The sequence below is a fragment of the Vombatus ursinus genome, unplaced genomic scaffold (genome assembly GCF_900497805.2).
Source record: "Vombatus ursinus unplaced genomic scaffold, bare-nosed wombat genome assembly UNPS02009205.1, whole genome shotgun sequence".
Classification (NCBI taxonomy): domain Eukaryota; kingdom Metazoa; phylum Chordata; class Mammalia; order Diprotodontia; family Vombatidae; genus Vombatus; species Vombatus ursinus.
In genome coordinates this window covers 53,319,679-53,339,058 of record NW_020948983.1, presented here as the reverse complement: position 1 = coordinate 53,339,058, position 19,380 = coordinate 53,319,679, and the positions used below count along the sequence as shown (strand labels likewise).

At 34.3% G+C, this 19,380-nt stretch overlaps 1 protein-coding gene across 1 annotated transcript in view; it reads left to right on the top strand.

The window, feature by feature from the left end:
* The window catches only part of HERC1 (HECT and RLD domain containing E3 ubiquitin protein ligase family member 1), a 193,823-nt gene that overhangs the window by 75,242 nt on the left and 99,201 nt on the right, over window positions 1-19,380 (top strand). Inside the window, exons 22-30 of the mRNA XM_027851988.1 lie at window positions 63-234; window positions 1,914-2,226; window positions 2,698-2,818; window positions 5,492-5,540; window positions 14,122-14,390; window positions 15,029-15,244; window positions 16,280-16,400; window positions 17,309-17,546; window positions 17,685-17,878. Coding sequence (XP_027707789.1) covers window positions 63-234; window positions 1,914-2,226; window positions 2,698-2,818; window positions 5,492-5,540; window positions 14,122-14,390; window positions 15,029-15,244; window positions 16,280-16,400; window positions 17,309-17,546; window positions 17,685-17,878 — 1,693 coding nt within the window. The remainder of the gene's footprint in view (window positions 1-62; window positions 235-1,913; window positions 2,227-2,697; window positions 2,819-5,491; window positions 5,541-14,121; window positions 14,391-15,028; window positions 15,245-16,279; window positions 16,401-17,308; window positions 17,547-17,684; window positions 17,879-19,380) is intronic.

Sequence of the window (19,380 nt, the reverse complement as noted above, 5' to 3'; positions counted from 1 at the left end):
ACTGTACTCTAAGGCTTGAGAAAATAATTTTCATTAAGTGATTTTTAATTTTTTTTTTCAAGATTTCCGAAAACCAGGAATCCGCAGATACTGATGCACAGGAGCATTCCTTTACCCGAACCATTGATGAAGAAGCTGAGATGGAAGAGCAAGCAGAGAGAGACCGAGAAGAAGGACATCCAGAGCAAGGAGATGAGGAAGAGGAGAGGGAGCATGAAGTTATGACAGCTGGTAGTAAGTACAGTTTTCAAATATATATATATATATAAAAATGTTATACTTTGGGTTTGTGAGTACTTGATCTGTATTTAAAAGGTGGTTATACCCTAGTTATCAGTTATGATCTTTATTTTATATGAATTGAAGACAATCGTATACATCATATAAAATGATATAATAGTTGTTAAAACTGCCTTCGTGTGTGTGTGTGTGTGTGTGTGTGTGTTGTGTACAGAAAAACCTTTGTGGCTAAATTTAAATACAACATGGTCTTTAGACTTATTATATTCAACTAATTCGAATTTAATTAATGACAATTCAGTGTTAGTTTAATCTTACTGTTATTCATTTGTAGATGAGTTGAATGTTGCCAGAGATTCAATAGATACACATCCTGGGTCACCTTTTTGAAGTTGCCTGTTTACTTAATTATTCAGACTTAAAAGCTCAGAGACCATGCAATTAGATTTCGGAAAGCTTTGCCACTCACTTTAACTTCTTAAAGGTTGTCACAACTTGTGTCATTTCGGGTCTTCTGTAGCATACCTTGTGGGTGGTAAAAATGTCTGGCAACCTTGTAAATTCTTGTATGATGGAAAGGAACACATTTCTTGAAAATATATTCTTTGTGAAAACCTGGCAGCTGCCTTCTTTCAGCTGTAAAACGTTACCCATGTGAATGTTATGTTGCTTTCTGTAGAATCTGGAACCACTTATATAGTACATCGTTTGCCAGGTGAATAGATTTTTTTGGGTCTTTTTAAATTTTATAGTCTTGAAAGATAGTTTTTAGTTGCTATCTGATATTTAGATATTTAAAGAAAATTGTCAAAGTTCTTTGAAACATAGTAGTTTTTGATCGACACATTCATCTTTGGCAAAAAAAGGATGTTAATATGTAACCTAAATTGTATGTGTGCAATTTAGGCTGCTGCTGCTAGGCTATATGAAAAAATCTGGGTTGGAGTTATTGTTCATGTCACATATTGGGCATGGATCATTGATTGGTATTATTAGTTATCTTTTCATGTGTTTGTCTTTTTTCTCCCATGTGGTTACATATTCCTTGATGGGAAGTGATCATGTGTTTATTTCTTATTAGCCTTACTTTTGGCATGATGGTTTCCTGTAGGAGTCACTTAACAAATATTTGTTGATTGATTGGGTTATGGTAAAATGTAATATTACATTAATAACTTTGCTAAGTGAGCATTTTCATATATGCTAGTCTTTTAAAAATCATCATAGGCAGGAACTTTGGTAGGTATTAACAGAACCTCATAGGAGAAAAAAATTATTTAATTATAACTTAGGTTACATGTCAGTTTCTTATTACCTTTTATAACTTGACCCTGGATATAAAGGCTTTAATCATTTAAGTAAATTTGATAATGTCTTTTAACAATGCCTTTTAGCTAACTCTCCTTTAGTGGGAGTAGAAGTTGAAACAAAGGTAAGGTGTTTTACTGCTCCTTTCAGCTTATTCAAATAATTGTAAAAATAAGATAATACAACTGTGGATTACTAATTTTTGAAGAAATTAACTTATTTGTGTATGATTAAATAGCATGATTTTTTTTAAAAAAAGTCTCATTGAGTGTTTGGTCCACATGTATTTACTATTTTAAATGCATTTTTCTTTGCTTTTATTCCCCTATGTGTTAAGACCTTGTTTTTGTGTTGCATTATTACAGAAATCTTTCAATGTTTCCTATCAGCCCGTGAAGTAGCACGCAGCCGGGACCGAGATAGAATGAACACTGGGGCAGGGTCTGGGACTCGTGTTGATGATCAGCCTCCTCAGTCTCAACAGGAGCGAAGGGTCAGCACAGATCTTCCAGAGGGCCAGGATGTGTATACTGCTGCATGCAATTCTGTGATCCATCGATGTGCCTTGTTAATATTAGGAGTAAGTCCTGTTATAGAAGAGCTTCAAAAGCGAAAAGAGGAAGGACAGTTGCAGCCGCCAACAACAAGTACCTCTGATGGAGTTTTACTTATGACCAGGTAGGAAGTGCTGGCAAGTTAACTAGGTTCTCTTTTGTTTCTGCCATTCTTGCTACTTTGTTTCCTCATGACTGTTTTTTTAAATGTAAATTGAACTGATATAAAAAAAGATGTGGATGAAATTGGTTGTATTGAATTTGAAGTAATGTAGTCAGTAGCAGTGACTTAAACTAGCAAGTAGTTTTTGAGTTAAAGGAGACTGAACACTCTGTTATTAAGAACTGTAGCTGAGGCAAATATAAATTTACTTTTATCTCTAGGTAGCTTTATATTCAAAAAGAGAAGCATGTATGTTACTTCAGTGTGAGTGAAAGGTCCCTTTTATTACTGAATAGTCAAGATGTTTCTTTGATAGACAAAGGATCCTTCACAATCAGTATATTATCTGTTTTGTTAATGCTGTTTAATTTTACCTTCTCACAATCTCAAATTGAAAAAAAAAATTTTTGTGTGTGTACATGTGTGAGGCAGGAGTGAAAGTCTTACTGCAGAGAGCCGCTCAGTTCATGCAAGTCCGAATTATAGACTGATCAAATCAAGGAGTGAATCTGATTTATCTCAGCCTGAATCAGATGAAGAGGGTTACTCACTGGTAAGTGAAAAGGATTTTTTGTCATCCTTAGTTTCTGTAAAGAGGATATTTTTGTCTTCAGTGTATATTAAGAAACACATGAAGCTTGGGGCATAGTAGATGTTGATTTTTTTTAGTAAACTTTAATTAGATCAATATAAAGATTGTCTTTACAGAAAATTACCTTTCTTATAAGAAAAATTTATAAATGTGAACGTTTAAAAAATACAGAAATCTTATATTTTCCCTAATAGAGGAGAACAGTGGCATTGATAATACAGTAATTTATTTGGCATACTTCCAGTTATTTTGTAAGTTGGGATATTTGATTATTTTATATAATTTCAGACAAAAGAGTGAAGCCATTTGCTGAAGTCCTTATAAAGGAAGTATAGAGCTGTCCTACTTACACATTTTGTCCAACTTCCCTATTTTGTAAACTTTTCCATTCTAACTTGTGTTCAGTTCTCTTATTTCTCCACAACATGCTAGCAATGTACACATTTCTAAAAGTGATTCAAAACATTAGTCTGAGAAAAGCTGCCTTTTGTATCTTTGTAATTAGCTCATAACTTCCCTGGGATTGAGAAAGGTAAATTAAAGTAGATGAGACATTTTTTCTCTTAACTGAGCAAGATAAGTGGTACAATTTGTTGTAATGTCTAAAGTTCCATTTTCTGACATTTGAAAGTCAATCAATACAGTACTGCCTCATTTATCCTGCTTTTTTGAGGAATGAAAGGCAACAGGGTGGTGCAGTAGATAGAGTATCAGGCCTGGGGTCAGGAAGACTCATCTTCGTGAGTTCAAATCTGGCCTCAGACATTTAATAGCAGTGTGACCCTGGGAAAGTTATTTAACCCTCCATGTCTCAGTTTCCTCATCTGTAAAATGAGCTGGAGAAGAAAATGGCAAACCCTTCTATCTTTGCCAGGAAAACCCTAAATGGGGTCACAAAGAGTTGGACAGGACTGAAATGACTGAATAACAACCAAATTGAGGAATGAAGAATTCTGAATAAGAAATTTTCCCATACAGAAGAATCTTAATCTTTAAACCTTGAAAAACTTTTATTGCTAAAAGAAATCTCTTTTAAAAATGAATTCTAAAAAAAAATGAATTCTATATATAACCAATATCAAATTGTTTACCATTTTGGGAAGGGAGGGAGACAGAAAAATTGAGAACTCAAAATTTAAAAAAAACCCAAATACTAAAAATTGTCTTTACATGTAATTGGAAAAAATAAAATGCTATTAAAAATAAAATGGATCTTAGAATGTCAAAATATAAAAAAAATTTTTTTAAAGAATCCAAAAGTAACATACTTGTCAAATGAAAAAGAAAACATCTCCTGAAACTTATAGATGCTTCTGATTCCATACAAAAAGTAAAAAAAAGAGAAGAAAATCTATGCATTTGAGAACAGTTTCACTCTGGAAAGGAACTGATAAATGAAGATAAAAGAAGCAAAGAGGGTCTAGGTTCTATTTTCTATTCACTACCACCATCCTTTTTCAAAAAATACTACTTATTGAGGGATCGAGGTTTTCTTCATCCCCAGTTTGAAAACAAAACAAAATTAAGAGGCAAATCCTTAGTATTTTAATTAAATTGAAGTTCCTAAGTTAAAAAAAAAGAATTCTCTTTTTCCACTTTAGTGAAGAGTTATAAACAAAATTTTAACTTTTTGATTACTATTTACTATGATATAGTAATATTATCGGGGCTATGGAAGTATGTAGGGATGTTTGCCCCTATACTAAGTGGCTTCCACTTATTTTAGCTAGTTTCTTTATACCCTATACAAACTGTTTAAATACAATATGAGGGGAGGTCTCTATTTGAGCTGCAGAGTGAAGGTATCTCATTTTCTCTCCAGTATAATTTACTTCTCACTCTGGCATTACATAATAGGGCAGAATTGAAGTTGCCAAAGGAAAATATGTATTTAAGCTATATTCCTAAAATTTCACCAGTTGGAGATTCATTAAGTTAAGAGATCATTTAAAATGTAGATGCCATTGAAAGAATAAAGTCTATCGATCATTTTCTCCTTAATGTAAGTTACTTCAGTAAAATTGCTTTTTTCTAACAACTTGCAGAGATCAGTGGAGGTTTTTAAGCTGGGGGGGGGGGGGGGGGGGGGGGGGGGGTGGGGGCGCAGAATAGGCAAAGGTAATTTTAGAAAATAACCTTACTCCCAGTCCTTCGTATAGTGGATAAGAGGATAGCTTTGAAGCCAAGAAGACCTGGCTTACTTCCTGTTTTTGATACATACCATAAGTGACTATGGGCAAGTCAGTTAACCTCTCAGTTATCCACATTAACTCAACTCTCTGAGACTGTTGGAAAGTTCAAAAATCCTATGAAATGGTAGGTCTGCACCTAGCCCAGAGAAATGCCCTAGTTATGAGAGAGCCTGAGAAGGAGCTGAGAAGCCAAGTAAATGGGCCTTGTGACATATTTTCATAGGTCTTTAACTTAAAGACTTTGAGGCTTTTAGTTCAGCACAGCTAGAAGGCTCTTTAGAACCTTTGTAGCAGGTTCAAGTTGCTACAGATGTGACAGCTGGTGAAATAGGGCGTTATTGTCTGTATTATTTTTTTTCTCCCTTTAAAGCTCAAATTATTAAATTGAAAATTACTTTTGATTTCACAACTGAATAGGTTTTGTTTTCCTTTAACTTTATAGAGTGGAAGACGAAATGTAGATTTTAACTTGACTTCTCACAGAAAGAGAGGTAAGTATCATTGTCTTACGTATTAGATCAAATTATGTAGTTGTTAATAAACCTTTGTCTTACTTTAGAATAATTAACATTGAATTAGTAACTTATATCATTAGAAGAATAAATTAGGTATGAGTATTGAATCAGAATAGATTAAAAGGAAAACATTTAAAAAATATTCCTTGCTTATCTGAAAGTCTTTAGCAATCAGTAATATTCAGTTCAGCATAACTTACTGTGTCAATTTCTAGTCATATCAGAGATGCTAGAAAGTTCTGTAAACATAATATATTACATTTACTTGTCCTTGAGGTGTAATTCATTGTATGTAAATAACCTTTTAACTATATCATAGAGCTTCTAGAACTTAAGTAGTATCCAAAAACCTGAAAGATTTCTTTTTTATATTCTTTGGCTGGTATCTATGGATAAAGCTAACGAGAGATAATTGGTGTGTGTGAGGTTCACTCTTCTCCCTACTTTGGATTAAGGAAGCAATTTTATGCTATCATCAAGCCTTACTTAAAGCATTTGATATAGTGGATAGAGATATATATATAGAATATGTAGTGGATATATATATATATGTATATATAGTCAGTTCTTGTTTAGCTTTGTGAATGGAAATAAGGAGAGCAGATCTATATGAGATATACCAAGAAAATGATCATTTGAAAAGTAATTCATAACATTAAATTCTCTTTTTTCCGATATTCCACATAGCAGAACTTCCACAATTGGTACCTATCTTAAACTTACTTGTGGTTATAGTTATGCAAAAATCTGTTGGAAAATTTTCTTTATCGACAATGCTTAAAAACCCACATTGGAATGTTTCTCTTTGAAAGTTTTAATAATTTTTTGAATTTAAAAATGAAATGTCTCCTCCATTCCTTTCCACAAATTTTTGCATGTGCACGCACACACACACACACACGCACACACACACTTTTGCATGTAGTACATATGTGTGTACACCCACTCAACCACTCCTTAGGGGAGGTAGTATAATACAGTGGAAGGAGCACTGGCTCTTGAGTCAGAAAACTTGAGCTCATTTCCCAGCTGTGAATGTCGTTTCCCACACTACTTGTGTGACCTTGGACAGGCCATTTACCTTACTGGGAATCTGTTTCCTCATCTGTAGGTTGAGGTGATTGGATGAGTGAGGGTCATGTGAGGTCCCTTCAGAGTCTTGATCTAGATCCTATGATTTTTTGATATAGTAAGTGCCCTATAACTTTTTTACTTAGATTTAATGTCTGTAAAAATCTAGAGGGGGAGAATGATAAATGTCTTAGTTTTCATAGCTTTTGAGTTCCTTTCGGTTTAGAAACAGGAGACTTTTTGTTATGCTATTCCATGTAGAAAAATAAAGGAATTGAATTCTTATTTCAGAATTTGATTATAAATTTCATTTTTACTCCAAATAACTCGAGCTGCATACTTGTCAGCAGTATTGTGTAGTTGAAAATTGAGGAAATAAAAGTGTAGCATTCTTGAGAGAGGGTAGGTCAAATGGAATCTAAATATGAATAAGTTATGGGACAAAATTTTTATGGACTTTTAAAAATAAAATGTCCATAGTACTTACTCACTGCATAATGTAACTTTTAAATATTTAAACTATTTATGCTGATTAGCCATAGTTAAACCATTTTTACTGATTTTTGTTTGCAAAGCTAAATATCTAATAATAATGACCTGCATTTATATGGTAATTTAAGGATTGCAAAGTACTTGATACACATTTTCTCATTTGGTACCCAGAATAACCCTTTGAAATAAGTGTAATTAGTAACCTTATTACCCATTTTACACATGAGGACGTTAAGATTGAGATTTAGAGAGGCAAAATAACTTGTCATGCCAGTCATACAGCTGGGACAGAGGTGGGCTTTGAATTCTGGTCTGTTTTGACCAGCACTTCTTCCACTGTATTTTGCTGTCTCTGGAATGTCTGGTGAGGCAAAAGGAAAGTTAACAAGTAATGTAAGTTACTATTTTTCAATATTATATATCCTAGCATCTAGGAATTTTTAGATTATAATCTCTTATCCTATAAAAAGCATGTTGGGAATTAATTCACATTAAATTGTACCACATTTAGTGATGACACTTCATCTTGGCGAACTGCCTTAATGAAAACAGTCCAATATTTGATAAATGAAAGCTGATATGAGATAGTAGTGGAAAGAAACCTGGGTTGGAAGTTGGGACTCCTGAGTTTGTCCCTCACCAGTTGTGTGACCTTGGACATCTTTCTTAATCTCTCTGAACCTTGATTTTCTTATCTGTAAAATGTGGCTTTTTGACTAGGTGATTTCTAAGGTCCCTTATAGCTCTAAGATGTTATGTCCCATCGCTGGCATATTTCCAAGTACTTTTTACAGGAAGTCATTTTTCTTTTGATGTTTTTGCTATATGCAAAATATTACCCTCTTTACCTTGAAGTTGTTATGGTTAGAGTACATCAACTTTTCTTTGGTTAGTGCAGTTATAGAGTAGAAATCTGTTTGTCAGAGCTCACTTGCAAGTAGTTGCACCGGTTTGCCAGCAGCTACATGGTCCTACACGTGTTTAGAATCTTTTAGAGCCATTCAAATCATTTATAGTGTTAATTCTGTATCTGATGTAAGCATAATAAACAAACTTCAACCTATGAAGATATTGATGTGTGTATTTTTCATTTTTTATATTCCTCCTAATTTTGAGGAAGAAATTACACACACACACACACACACACACACACACACACATACACACACACACATTTTTCCATGTAATCATGTAATTTGATCCCCTGGCTATCTACATTTATTAGCAGGGATAGTCCCAAACTCTTGACGTCGTCTTAGTAGGATTATGTTTCGTTGAATTCTTTTTCCAAAAGTAATTGGATCAGTGGTTGAGAGAGTTAATGAATACCGATTGCTTTTCAGATACTTACTAAGCCTTCACAGGCTTTCTTCTGAGTTGATGGTGATCTGCATAGTAGTCTGCCCTAGGTGAAATTGTGTTTTGGACTGCCCCTACTTTTTGCTTCTGCAATTATGTTACTATATGATTAAGCACCTGTTTTTTAAAAAATAGTTATATATCCACTTAAGAAACAGAAAAATTATGTATGTAAATAAATTCATTTACCTGCTTTTCAAAGTAATCAAAGCAAAATTTTGAAAGCTGCCTCTATGTTCAAAAGTCCATTCAATTCAGAGTAAATGAAACATCCTAGAAGTAATGGAACCTTTCTAATTGTGTGAAATGTGTCAAGTCTAGCACTGTTTTTGGGTTTGAATGGTGCTTAAAACTTCTGTATTCAGGTAACGTCTATCTGATCATTCACACGTTGTCATACTTTTTTGCAAATTGATCTACTCTTTCTGACCTCTGCTACTATTCTGTGACCTAAATTAAGTTCTTTTCAGGGGCTCAGTTTCCCTCATATGTAAAATGAGCCTGTTTGATTAAGTTCTAAATCATCTGATGCCATGAGGTCATCAAATGTAGGCTGAAACATTCATAGTAAACATTCATAGTGAAGAATAGTGAAGATAAAATTAAGAAGCAACATTGGTGTTTTATTCTGGTTTTTAAATTCCTTAAATTTAGTAATACAGCCTTATTAAGATTAACTTTGGAAATAACTCCTTCAAAATTTATACTACTTGGTGTATCGTATATGAGTGATATGCCATTTTAACTATGCATTTCAAGTTTGGGTTGTATAAAGAAAGAAAAAAAAATAATAAATGTTGTCTCCTTTATGAAATGTTTCCTTTTGTCTTCTGATTCTCATGTGGTAGTGTACTTACTCCTTTTTGGCCAGTTGAGCCCCAGAAAAAAGAAGAGCTTCAAGCAAGTACATGATGGCATGTTTACTTTTTTCTTCTTCTAGCTTGCCTACATATTTTATGATTTATAAAGTATGTATTGCAGCCGTGCCACATTCATTTAGAAAATTCCATTTTAGGAGCTAAGTTATAAGGATAAGTAAACATTTAGTTTTTTTCCCACAAATTTTTTAAAACCATGGACTTTGTATTGTGTTTTCTTGTGTAGTCACAATCTTATGAATTCAGTGTTTGGAGGGAATTGGGTTTTTGGGGCCAAATACATTACAGAAATTTTTTGATGCATCTTTTCATGCTCTCTTTTTGGGTAATCAGATACAAAAATATGTCAGATGAACTTAACTGATTGCTTTAATACACTTTTTTCAAAAGATTGAGTACTTGTCCATATTGCATTTCCATGTTTGTAGGTTTCAGTTTTTAAAAGTATTTTTGGTAAAGAAAAAAAAAGTTGCTGAATGAACATTTTTTTCATATTTTCATTTTGCAGCTTATAGATGGAACATTATTTTTCTTGATCTTTATTTTAATAATTGTTTTTAGAATTATACTAGATTTTTCCTCTGACTTACTAAAAAGATGGAATTTTGATCTTGATTAGTTGTTAATTAGCATTTTCAGAGATCTTGATGCTATATACTGTTATCCTTTATCATTAACTGATGTTGGAAATTGAAGTTTCCAACATATCGGTGAGGAAAGTACGAATTAGCAATACTGCCTATAATTCCAAGGATCACTTCTATTATTGAAGAATTGATGTTGTCCTTTTAACTTGGGCCTATCACTTACTTTCTCTGGTTTTCAGTTTCCTCATCTGTAAATTTAAGTCAGTCAATAAACATTTATTAAGCTTCTGCTGGGCTCTGTGTGAAGCACTGGGGATACAAAAAGAGGCAAAAGATAATCTGTTCACATAAAGAGCTGACAGTCTGATGGCTGGAGACAACAAGTAAACGAACAAGTTATAATATAGGATTAACAGGAAATGAAAGAAAGTACTAGAATTAAGAGAGGTTGGAAAAAACTTCCTGTAGAAGATGGAATTTTAGTTAGGACTTAAAGGAAGCCAGGGAAGCCAGGAAAGCCAGTAAGTGGAGATAATGAGGAAGAACATTCTAGGCATGTCAGACAGCCAGAGAAAATGCCTGGAGCATCTTGTTCAAGGAACAGCCAGAGGCCAGTGCCGCTGTACTGAAGAGTACATGGCCGGGACTAGGAGGCTAGGTTATGAAGAGTTTTGAATGCCAAACAGAGGATTTTGTATTTGATCATAGAAATGATAGGTAGCCATTGGAGTTTATTGAGTAGGACAGTGAAATGGTTGAACCTGTGCTTTAGGGAAGAAAAAAAATTCAGTGACTGAATGGAGGATGGGTTAGAGTCGGGAGAGACTTAAGGCAGGCAAAAGTGATGAGGGTGCCTGCACTAGAGTGATGGCATTGTCAGAGGAAAGAGGAGATGAATTCAAGAGATGTTGTAAAGGTAAAATTGACAGATCTTGGCAACAGTTTGGATATGAGGGATGAGAGAGAATAAAGTTGGAATTGACATCTATGTTTTGAGCTTGAGGGATGGGAGAACAGTGTTGCTTTCTGTACCAGTAAGGAAAGGTAATCAACCGGGTGGAGGGGGGAAAGCTAATGAGTTCATCTTTAGAAATGTTGAGTTTAAGATGTCTACTGAAGTTAGGAATGTGAAATTGGAGGTCAGCAGAGATGTTGGGGCCGGATAGATAGACTTGAGAATCATCAACATAGAGATGGCAATTAAATCCGTGGCAGCCGATGAGAGATCACCAATTATAGCATAGAAGGAGAAGAGAATGAGGGCACACGACAAGGACCCTGAGGGACACTTAGGTAGGAGGGTGTGATATGGATGAAGATCCAGCAGAGGATATGGAAAAGAGACATCTTGATAGGTGAGACGAGAACCAGGAGTGGAGAGGTGTGCTGAAAACCTAGAGAAAAGAGAGTAGCAAGAAAAGACTGATCCACAGTGTCAAAGGATGCAAAAAGATTGAGGAGAATGAGGATTGAAAAAGGCTATTGGATTTGGCACTTAAGAGCTAGTTGATAACTTTGAAGAGAGCAGTTTTGTTGGAATGATAAGGTCAGAAGCCAGATTGTAGTGTAGTAAGAAGATAGTGGGAAGAAAGAAGGTGGAGGCCCTATTGCAGGCTGCTTTTTCAAGGAGATTAGCCACAAAGGCAGAAGACATACACACACACACACACACACACATGCATGCATACACACATACACACATACATAGACATATGTGTGTGTACACATATACATGTGTGTGTACATATATACATATGTGTGTATGTACATATATACATGTGTATGTATGGGAGAGATGAATATTTGTAGGCAGTAGTGAAGGAGCCAGTAGACAGAGAGACTGAAACTAAATGTTAGAATGGGGATGACAGAGGGGCAATGGGAATAGGATCGCTTGAGTAGGTAGATGGGTTAGCCTTGATAAAGGAGTAAAGCCACCTCATCATGTGAGATGGGTAAAGGAGGAAAGTGGCAGAAGGCACCTGAGTGGTAGGAGATGAGGATGAGGGGAGAAGAGGGAGCTCATAATAAATGGCCTGATTGCTCAGGTCTGTCCCTGCTCTATGAAAGAATGAAAAAACATTTACTATGTGGAAAGCACTCTGCTAAGTGCTGGGGATGCAAAAGAAAAGCAGTTCAATCTGTACTATCAAGGAGCTCAAATTCTAATAGTGAGGAAGACAACTCATATAGAACATTTTAACTCCAGGGTAGAGGGAAAAGCCCAGGGGTCCTTAGGATGCAGAGTGAAGGCAGATGACAGTATATCTACTTTAATAATTACATATGAATATAAATGTAAGTAATATTTTTATGTATTGTAAATTTATCATCAAATAAGAACATATGTATTAGGAATTAAAAAGAAAATTGAAATTTTGAAATTTGTTGAAAAATTAGAGCAAAACATAAACAAGGGACTAGAACATTATTGCTCTGAATTTTGGGATGGGGGAAAGGAATGTATTCTTTTTTGTACATTCCCAGCATTATTTATCCTTTATTATTTGATATATTATGTATTTATGATATTATTTCATATTTTCACACCATTTATTTTCTCATTTGTAGAAATAAATATTTAGCTTTATAATACAAATTGTGAATTTCCTTTGCAAAATAGTTTTAACTTAGTAAGTTGCTCAAAGCTTAACTTTAATTTTTTGGTTTTTTTCAAAATCTGGAAACCAATTAATCTTTATATTATATTTGTGATTTAATATTATTTGAAAATAATTTTTAATATACTTTTTTTTCCCTAAAAAAATTTAGCTTATTTTTAAGCCGTAACAATTTGGGGGTTTTCACATGCAGCTGTTGACACACAAATGTTGCTAATCTTGCAAGAGTTTTGAATTTCACATGGCATTGGCTCACTTCCTTCTGAGGGTGGTTAAGTAGTGTGAAAATGGTATAGTTCTCAGATCCTTTCCATATAGTTATGGTGACAAATACAACTGATGTACTTGCCTCTTGCATTTGTTGCCTTCACATGCATTCCTAATGGAAAAATATGGCAACATTTTGGAATTAACTCCACAACCATAATATTTTCTATAGACTTAGGGTAAATTGACACTTAGTATACACATTAAAATCAATGTTGGAAACCTCCAGGATATTTTCTCTTGTGCTCTTGAATTTTAACATTTATTTAAAGTCTACTTTAAACATTTTAAGAGTAGATTAGAAAATGCTTACTGGTAAAATGAATGATGTTTCATTTAGCATGTACATTGTAGCACCACTAGATAAGCACAAAGCTGCAGGAAACATTTCATAGTAAATCCTTAATAATCTTCACTGTGAAACTGCTGTTTGCTGCCTGCAGGTATTAATTTTATAAACTTTAAAATACATACACATTATATGCAATTAATGAAAATGGATATTCTATGTATAAAGAAAACAAGTGACATATGTCCTTTCTGTGTTAGTTTTACCTTTCACCATTCATTTTTTCATTACAAAGTATATTGGGCTGTTTTATGCTTATAAATGGTACTTTTAAGACAATCCTTCCATTAAGACAAGATCTTACCACTATGGCTAAACTTGGTGTTTCCTTTTGGAATGAATTTTTCTTTATTGTGTTTATCTTTGACTGAATAGTGTTAGAAGCAGCTAAGTAGAGTGCTAGACTTGGAGTCAGGAAGACCTGAATTCAAATTCAGTCTCAGATACTTACTAGCCATGTGACCCTGGGCAAATCATTTATCCTCTGTTTTTCAGTTTCCTCATCTGTAACATGGAGATAACAATAGCACCGCCTCCAAGCCTTTTTGTGAGATTAAAATGAGATAACATTTGTAAAGCGCTCTGCAAACCTTAAAGCGCTACATAAATGCTAGCTATTTGATTTAGTGTTCTGACTTTAAGCTAAACATTTTGAAAGCACCTTCAGCCTTTTTCTTTTGTCAGCTTTTTGCTATAGCACATATAGGATTATACAGTAGTATACAAGCAGGATTTTTTCCTTAATTTATTGCATTGCTATAGTTTGTATTTTAACCAAAGTTGCTTGGATTCACTAAATGCATGCTTTTGTTTTGAAACATGTCTGTCCATTTTTCACTGGTTGTTATAGCAGCAACATTCAGTCTTCATCTAGTTTCAGAATATGTTTTCTACACACTGGAATTGACACAGCCTTATTATTTGTGCATGTAGGACCTGTACACAGTCAAATGGAACCTTTGAGTGACTCCTGGACTCACCTGAAACACAGTAGAGACTGGTTGTTTAGCTCCTCTTACTCATTTGAATGTGATTTTGACCTTACTAAGGCCCTTGGAGTTCATACTTTGATTGAAAATGTTGTCAGCTTTGTAAGTGGAGATGTGGGGAATGCCCCAGGTTTTAAAGAACCAGAGGAAAGTATGTCCACGAGTCCCCAGGCCTCAATCATTGCAATGGAACAGCAGCAGCTAAGGGCAGAGGTAAAATATCTTGTTTTGTTCAAAATTAACACTGTTTTGGATTTTTGAAACTTGACGTGAACTGTGGCGTATAGAATATGTGCCCTTATTCCTATTATTATGATTTTAACCGAACTGAAACAAAATAGCAATTTATTTGATCAAGAATCGAAGCATGACTGTAGTAGATATTTGGCTGAATATTTAATACAAATGAGGCTTCCCTGATTTTATGGAAATAAAATGAGTACTGGTTTGTAGCCATGAGAGTATGACTTGGATTTTGTAGGCCTAGCCAGTGTATCTGACTGAAAAAGGCCATAGTGATTGCGCTAATAGAATATTGTCCAGCAAGAAGATTTCGGCCAGAAATCTCCCAGAAACGTTCCATTTTTGCCCACCTTTGTAAAGCTTTTTCAGAGCTTTTTTAGTTGTCTTTTTCTTGGATATTAAGGTATAATGTTTACAGATTTTTGTAAAGTTCTTTGGTGAAAATAGTCATAGATGTTAAAATGAGAACTATTGTTATGGAATAAAATATTTGAAATGTTAGAATTAAATTTAAAATATGATAATAGCCTATGGTATGCATTTGCCTTGTTTCTTTGTTCAGTGGAAAAACTTAAAATCTCTTCTATATTTTAATTTGTTTATTGAAGCTTCGCTTGGAGGCCCTTCATCAAATCCTAGTTCTCCTATCTGGGATGGAGGAAAAAGGCAGCGTACCCTTAACAGGAAGCAGGCAAGGATCAGGATTTCAGTCATCTTTACTTCTTACATCAGTTAGACTGCAGTTTCTAGCTGGCTGTTTTGGTTTAGGAACAGTAGGACATGCAGGAACCAAAGGAGAAAGTGTACGATTACATCATTATCAGGTATGACAATTTATGTTTATGTTCTTAAAATATGTTAATTTTGCTTGTGCTTTTTGCATTTTGTAAATCTGGTTTTATAACCGCATTTTATATTTTCTAAAGTTGAAGTTTAAAAATACAAAGTATTTGAGTTTTCTACAGTCCTAGGTTGGAGGATTGCTGAAGTAGCTTTTGAGTATTTTGCACACTAATCTTTCTAAATGGTTTTCCATTCTAAATTTATTTGGACAGAAGTTTTCTATTTGCATATGGCTATGGGTATATGTATATTTCTTTTAATATAGGGAATTTTAGTTTTAATTAAGCCAGCTTTTAAGTTTTCATGATCAAAAATTTTTTTCAATTTATTTATTTATTTTTAGTTTTCAGCATTCACTTTCATAAGATTTTGAATTCGAAAATTTTCCCATCCCTCCCCTTCCCTCCTCCTCCTCCTCAAGAGGTCGTGCGTTCTGATACAGGCTATACGTGTGCAATCATATTAAACATATTTCCACATTGACATGATCAGATTCTTTTTTACACATTCTTAAACCTTATGAGAAGAAACATTTACTAAAAGACAAAATAAATTGTGGGGAAAGAGAGACAACATAAGTCAGAAACACTTAGGTTAAAATCCTTCCTCTGATGCTTACTTGGTGCATGACCCTGAGGAAACCATTTAACCTTGAAGTTAAGCCACAGGCAATGCACTAGCACTTACCTGTTAAATCATAGACAGACTGTGTGGAAACAGTTCCCATGGGGTTTCTCTTCATTAAAATCATAAATCTTTTGGGCATTCACATATTTGCAAATTGTTGGAAAGAGAGTAATCCCAAGAAATATTAAAAATATGAATCAGGTACAATTGGAGTTGTTAAGTCTTTTCATTATAATGTATGTACATTGTTTATATGCTTCTGCTTATAAAGCTTCTAGAGGCAAAGCAAACTCTAGCACAGACTAGGTAACAAATAAACAATATATTTTCTACAAGGATAGGGGTTGACATTGCTATCAATAAAAAGTAAATTACTATTTTTAACTTAGGATGGCATCAGAGCAGCTAAGAGAAATATTCAGATTGAAATTCAAGTGGCTGTACATAAGATTTATCAGCAGTTATCTGCAACTTTGGAGAGAGCTCTGCAAGCAAATAAACACCACATTGGTGAGTGAACTGCCTGTGAAACTGCAGATGCAAATGGCAGTTGGTCCTAAGTTCACAAATGTGGATTTACCAGCATTGTAACATTAGTGGATGGATTTGTAGAGAAACAATTAATCTCAATCATGTATCCCTCAAGGGGAATCATTCAGTCATTATTTTTAAGCTGCTTCTGTGTGCCAGACAGTTGAAGGCTAGGTATTTAGAATACAGAGACAAAAATCAAATAATACCCTCAAAGGACTTATATTGTATTGGAGAAGGCAAATATGTATGTTTTTAGGTATGTACAAAAAAGATCTAGAGTACTGGGTGGGGAGGGACACTAATAGCCAGGATGATCAACAAAGTTTTCATGAAGAAGGTGGAACTTGAGCAAGGTCTTGAAAGGGAACCAAGAGTTTAAAGAGGTGCACATGAGGAGGGAATGTATTCTCAGCCTGGGGGATGGCCACTGCAGAGGCAGAGTGATGGAAGATAGAGTGTGGTTGATGAAGAATGTAAGTAAGAGGCCATTTTGGCTGGACCCTCGAGTGGATGAAGGGCAGTGGCATAATAGGGCTGGAAAGTTGTGGTCAGATTGTAAAGTGCTTGGGATGTCAAATAGAGGAGTTCACATTTGGTAAGAGGGAACCGGCAGAGTTTGGTAGAGGAGTGATGCTTTACAAAAGTCACTTTTTTAGTGTATGTTCCTTGAGAACAGGGACTGTTTTTGATTTTGTCTTTATATCCTCACTGCCTAGCGTAATAGTGCCTTACGTACAGTAGGTGCTTAGTAAATGCTTAGTGAATTGAGTATTCAACCACCAACTTGTAAGAAAACCACACTCTATGCTTTGTGAATTTTATACTTTATTATTTTCACCTTTAGGGACTACCATCTAATTTAATCTTTTTACCTTGTTTTTTAGAAGCTCAGCAGCGTCTCCTCTTGGTTACAGTTTTTGCTCTGAGTGTTCACTACCAACCAGTTGATGTTTCTTTGGCAATTTCTACTGGTCTCTTAAATGTACTGTCACAGTTATGTGGCACGGACACTATGCTAGGGCAGCCTCTGCATCTGTTGCCCAAAACTGGTGTTTCTCAGCTTAGCATAGCTTTGAAAGTAGCCAGTACGAGACTGCTACAGATTCTGGCCATTACCACTGGGTAAGCATTTTTCTTTACTGTGCTTGTTCCCTCATTATTAGCAGCCCTACTTTTCCTAAACACTTAATTTAGATATTCTGCTAAAAGTTTTCTTTTTCAAATTGTATTTTTTATTGTTTCCTCTGACCTCTTCCTTAGAACCTATGCTGACAAACTGAGTCCTAAGGTAGTGCAATCCTTGCTCGATCTACTGTGTAGTCAGTTGAAGAATTTGTTGTTACAAGCTGGTGTGCTGCTCATGGTTTCCTTTGGAGAAGGTGAAGAGGAAGAGGAAGAAGAGGAAGAAAAAAAGGTGGACCTTTGTGGAGATATTGAGAAGAGAGATATCAGAGGTATCTTCTAACCTTAAAAAATGTTTCATTCATGTCTTTTGTCGTGATTTACTTGTTGTATCTGTCCAATAATAGGAATACTGACTCAAAGGGTATGGCCAGTTTAATCACTTTTCTTAACATAATTTCAAACTGGTATTGAGAACTGTTGGTACATTTTACAGTTCTACCAACAGTCCAACATGAACTATGCACATTTTTTTCATGTCTGCAAATTTGAATTGAAGTTAAACCGTGTTTTAATTAGAATTACTCTTGTAATGATTGGAGTATATTTTTATATGGTCATTTATGCTTTTCAAATCATCCTTTAAAAACTCTTCCTATTCCCTGAATACATCTCCTGGGGACTAGCTCTTGGTATTATTTATTTGTGTCAGTTCTCTATTTTGGATATCAGATTTTTATCAGTGATGTTTCAAATATTTTTCCCACTCCACTCTTTCTCTTCTATCCCTGTCTTCAATTGATGTTATTCATGTAAAAAGACTTTAAATTTTATTTAGTTGCAGTTTTCTATATTATCTGTTCCTTTATCACTTGTTTGATTAAGAATTTTCCTTCTACCCCATTGTTGTAAAGAGCACCTGATCTTTTTAGCTTATAATATTTTTAATTATATGACAGTTTATACTCTGATCATATGTCCATTTTGAGTTTATTTTGATACGTAGTATAAAATATTGGTCCAATTCTAGTTTCTTCCAAATTTTCATTTCCAGTTTTCCCAACAGTTCTTGCCAAAAAGAGAGGCCTCTCAATAATTCATATTCTTGAGTTTATGAAACACAGGACTACAATTTTTGATTGCTTCTGATTTTTTATCTAGTTCTGTTTTGCTGATTTATGTTTTTTAACCAATACCACTAGTTTTGGTGACAACTGCTTTATGATATAGTTTGAAGTTCAGTCTAGACTTTTTTCATTTATACTTTTTTTCATTATTTCCTATGAGTTTCTGATTTTTAGTTTTTACGGGTCCAAATAAGTATCCCTTCAGTACTTGGTTTAGAATTAAATCTTAAACTTAATTTAGGTTGTGTTGTCATATTTATTATACCACAAGCAGGGTATGTCAATCTAATTTATTTAAATCTCTCTCTATTACCATCAAATTTTTTTTATAGTTGTACTAGTATAAATCTTGTATATTTCTTCGTAGATTAATACCATCTTATTTTGTACGTTTGGTACTAATTTTGAATCAAATTTCTCTTACTATTTGCTCCTGGTTTTCATAAATACTGTTTAAAAATGCTTATGATTTTCATGGCTTTGTTTTTATGTCTTATAACCTTGTTATAGCTACTAGTATTTCAGTTACTGTCTTTGTTAATTTATTGGGATTTTCTAAGTATCTGATCATGACATCTGCAAATAGGAATTTTCATAATTTTTTATTATCATTGTCTTTTTTTTTTTTTTTAATTTTTAGGCAGTTGGGGTTAAGTGACTTGCCCAGGGTCACACAACTAGTAAGTGTCAAGTGTTTGGTCTGAGGC